The sequence below is a fragment of the Poecilia latipinna genome, unplaced genomic scaffold, assembly GCF_001443285.1.
Source record: "Poecilia latipinna isolate Pla-1442-1.1 unplaced genomic scaffold, P_latipinna-1.0 Scaffold1750, whole genome shotgun sequence".
Classification (NCBI taxonomy): domain Eukaryota; kingdom Metazoa; phylum Chordata; class Actinopteri; order Cyprinodontiformes; family Poeciliidae; genus Poecilia; species Poecilia latipinna.
The window spans coordinates 50,590-53,474 of record NW_015114366.1 but is presented as its reverse complement, the minus strand read 5'-3'; the positions used below and the strand labels follow the sequence as shown (position 1 = coordinate 53,474).

The following is a 2,885-nucleotide window of genomic DNA, read 5'->3' as shown; positions in this document are numbered from 1 at the left end:
ATGGAAGAGGACATAAGCAGCACCACATTAGATTTTGATTGATAGCGCTAAGACCCTCCTCCTGACTCTGATTGGTTGTTTCTAGTTAGCGCTGGGAAAAGGCAGAGGAGCTTAATTATTTTTCAGATTATCAGTCTCATATCATACTGTCACAAGTTGACAGTTTGAACAAATATGTGATAAAAATGTTTTATAAAACAAACACACTGCAGCCTTAAGTAGATTCTTTTCATTGTAGAGGGTGACAGTAACTGTCATGAGGATTTGGGGTTTTCATTAGTTTTAAGTCACAAAAAGTAAGACTAGCTTTAATAAATGCTTTTAAAACATCACTATAAAACATTTAACTATATTGCTTTATGAATTGAATGAAATAAGTTTCTTGATGGTATTTCTATTCATTAAGATGCATCTGTACTTCCACAGACAGAATGCCAAACAAATTATACTAAAACTTTACAGAGAAAAGTGTTCCTCCTGGTGTCTCCTGGGAAATAAACAAAGTTCTAACAGCTGAAGGGCAGAGCACTGAGAAGGTGTTACACATACCTCCAAACATCACTGGTTTCACAATAACAAAACTTATTTTGCAAAATCATTTTATTTTGATATATTTCATCATTAAAACACATTTTACATGGTGTGATTTAGAACAGGACGTTTTGACCAATTGGTGAAACTATAAGATAGCAGTTATTGGTTCTGATCAGAGGTCAAAACAGTCACTTTGAAAGTATAACCCCCAAAACACACCAGTATCACCATTTTATTCAACTACAGACATTTCCAGTGGCATCCTGAGCACCTCCCAAGATTCCAAGTCCTTCAGATCCTCCATCAAGACCTTCAGTGAGAGAGGGATTTCCGTCTCTTCAACATACGCCGCAGGATCACCTCTATGCCGCCCCGCGAGCTCATCCTCTTGATCCAACCATGAGTATTTATCCGTTTTATATTGCTCGGCTGGTACTCTGTGCCTCTTTTGCGGGTTCGCACCTGCTGGTGCAGCCAGGGGAGCTGCTGGACCGCGTCGCTGCTCTCCGCTTGCATAGAGAGGGGCCCCAGAAGTCGGAAAACCCGAGCTCTTGCAGCTGCGCCGGACGCAAACCAGCTGCTGAAGAACCTGAGGTGAGACGTGGCATTTGCTGAGAGATCCGGCATAGGGATGCTGCTGCAGAAGAAGCACAAGTTAAAGTTTAATGAGCTTGAATATGAAAACACAATTAAACTGTAATGAATTTATCACATCTCATAGGTAGGCTGAGGCCTGTCATGATAACAAATTTAGCTAGTATAAACCAAACATTATTGCGATAAACTTTAATATTGTCATTTTGAGACCACTTTCAACTAATATGTTGAATTCCTTGTCAATCCCTTCCTTCAGTTGATCCAAAATTCTGAAGCAAGAGTTTTGATGAAAATTAAAAACAGAAATCATATTTCCCCGTTTTAGCTTCCCTTCACCGGCTCCCTGTTGAATCCAGAATAGAATTAAACTTTACATCTAAATCCTTTAATAGTTAAGCTTCATCGTGCATCAGAGACCCGATTGCTCCATATGCTCCTGGGAATTTGCGGTGTATAAATAAACTGAACTGAATCATTGACACTTCTACATTAAATAAGTCCACATTAGCAGTGAAGATGGAGCAGCGAAAGCAAACTGCAAAACCAAAAGGAAACACTGCCAGCTAGTAGTAACAATGACTCTATTCAGTGTCACTTGATTGTAGTCTGTGACCATGAGTCAGTGGGAAGTTCGCAAAAGCAGCCTCCCACTCTGCGTTAGCATAAATACGGACTTTAGCGAACAGGACCCTCTAGCCGTTAGCATGCGCGCTTAGCATGGCGTAGAAACACAGCGGCCTTCCTCCTGTCTGTCATAGAAAACTGACTTACCTACGCAGGTGGGTTAATCCACGCAGACGGGAAATAGACGTCAAAACGGTGTTCATTCTGAGATTCTTTTCAAACAAACAGGTTAACTACATGTGAACGCTGAAAGTCACAGATGGGTTAGAACCTTGCAAGAAGAACCAAGCTGATTGGCTCAGATTTGGCCAAAGAAAATGCTTCTTGCTGCGCGAGGAACTGGAGTAGAGAGGGTGTGTAAAGTCGGAGGGTGCTCATGCGCACCATTTGTCTGTCTATATCTATCTTGCAGTTGCATTATTCATTCATGGTGTAGATCAATTCTTATTATTAAAATTAGACTCACTTCAGCAAAGTATTTGACACATACATAACTACAGAACCTACAGGTTTATGTCAACCAGGTAAATCAAACTGGTTTTAGGTTCAGTGCCAGTGTGAAAGAATAGTCTATCTGTTTTTGGACACATTCTAGCATACATTCTAACAATAGATGGCAGCAGCAACTAAAATTCAAGATTATTTAACCTTTTCACAATTGTCATGTTAAAACTTCCATTTTCGGTGTAACGAGTGAGAAAAGCCCAACTGTCTTCTTGATAGGCAAAATTACAAAAATATGGGGCACAATTTGAAGGGGCAAAATGGTAGCCTGGTAAAAACCAACCCCTTGTTCTATACTATTTGCTTTGTACAGAGGGTCTAAAATGATTCCAAAACAGCACAGAGCATCAACATTATCATTCACAACTTCTCATTATGTTTGCTGATTGGCCCAGTAGAAATTCTAATTCGAAAAAATGGGAGAAAGCCCAGACTGTCTGTGAGGCAAGATTATAATTGAATTGTGCAGGAAGGCAATGACCAGGCTGGCAAAATAGGCTTTTAAATCCAAAAATGTTACCTTGGACCACAAAAAGAGCAGGATTCATAAGGGCACTTTTTTTTTTTTTTTTTTTTTTTTTAAAGGGAAAAAGGGGTTTATTTGGGCTTTCCCTTTTCCCCCAGCT

The 2,885-nt window shown here is 39.9% G+C and overlaps 1 protein-coding gene across 2 annotated transcripts; it reads right to left on the bottom strand.

Moving 5' to 3' along the window:
• Positions 1–582: 582 nt before the first annotated feature.
• Positions 583–2,122, bottom strand: mrpl34 (mitochondrial ribosomal protein L34). Of its 2 annotated transcripts, none has more exons than XM_015060850.1 (2): positions 1,903–2,122; positions 583–1,168 (listed from the first exon to the last, which is right to left on the bottom strand). In XM_015060850.1, exons 1-2 carry the CDS (start codon positions 1,956–1,958, stop codon positions 847–849), a joined length of 378 nt encoding a protein of 125 aa, XP_014916336.1. In that variant the 5' UTR covers positions 1,959–2,122; the 3' UTR covers positions 583–846. The 2 variants fall into 2 exon arrangements, with proteins under 2 accessions (XP_014916336.1, XP_014916335.1); XM_015060849.1 differs by having other exon boundaries at positions 583–1,171; positions 1,903–2,118.
• Positions 2,123–2,885: the final 763 nt, after the last annotated feature.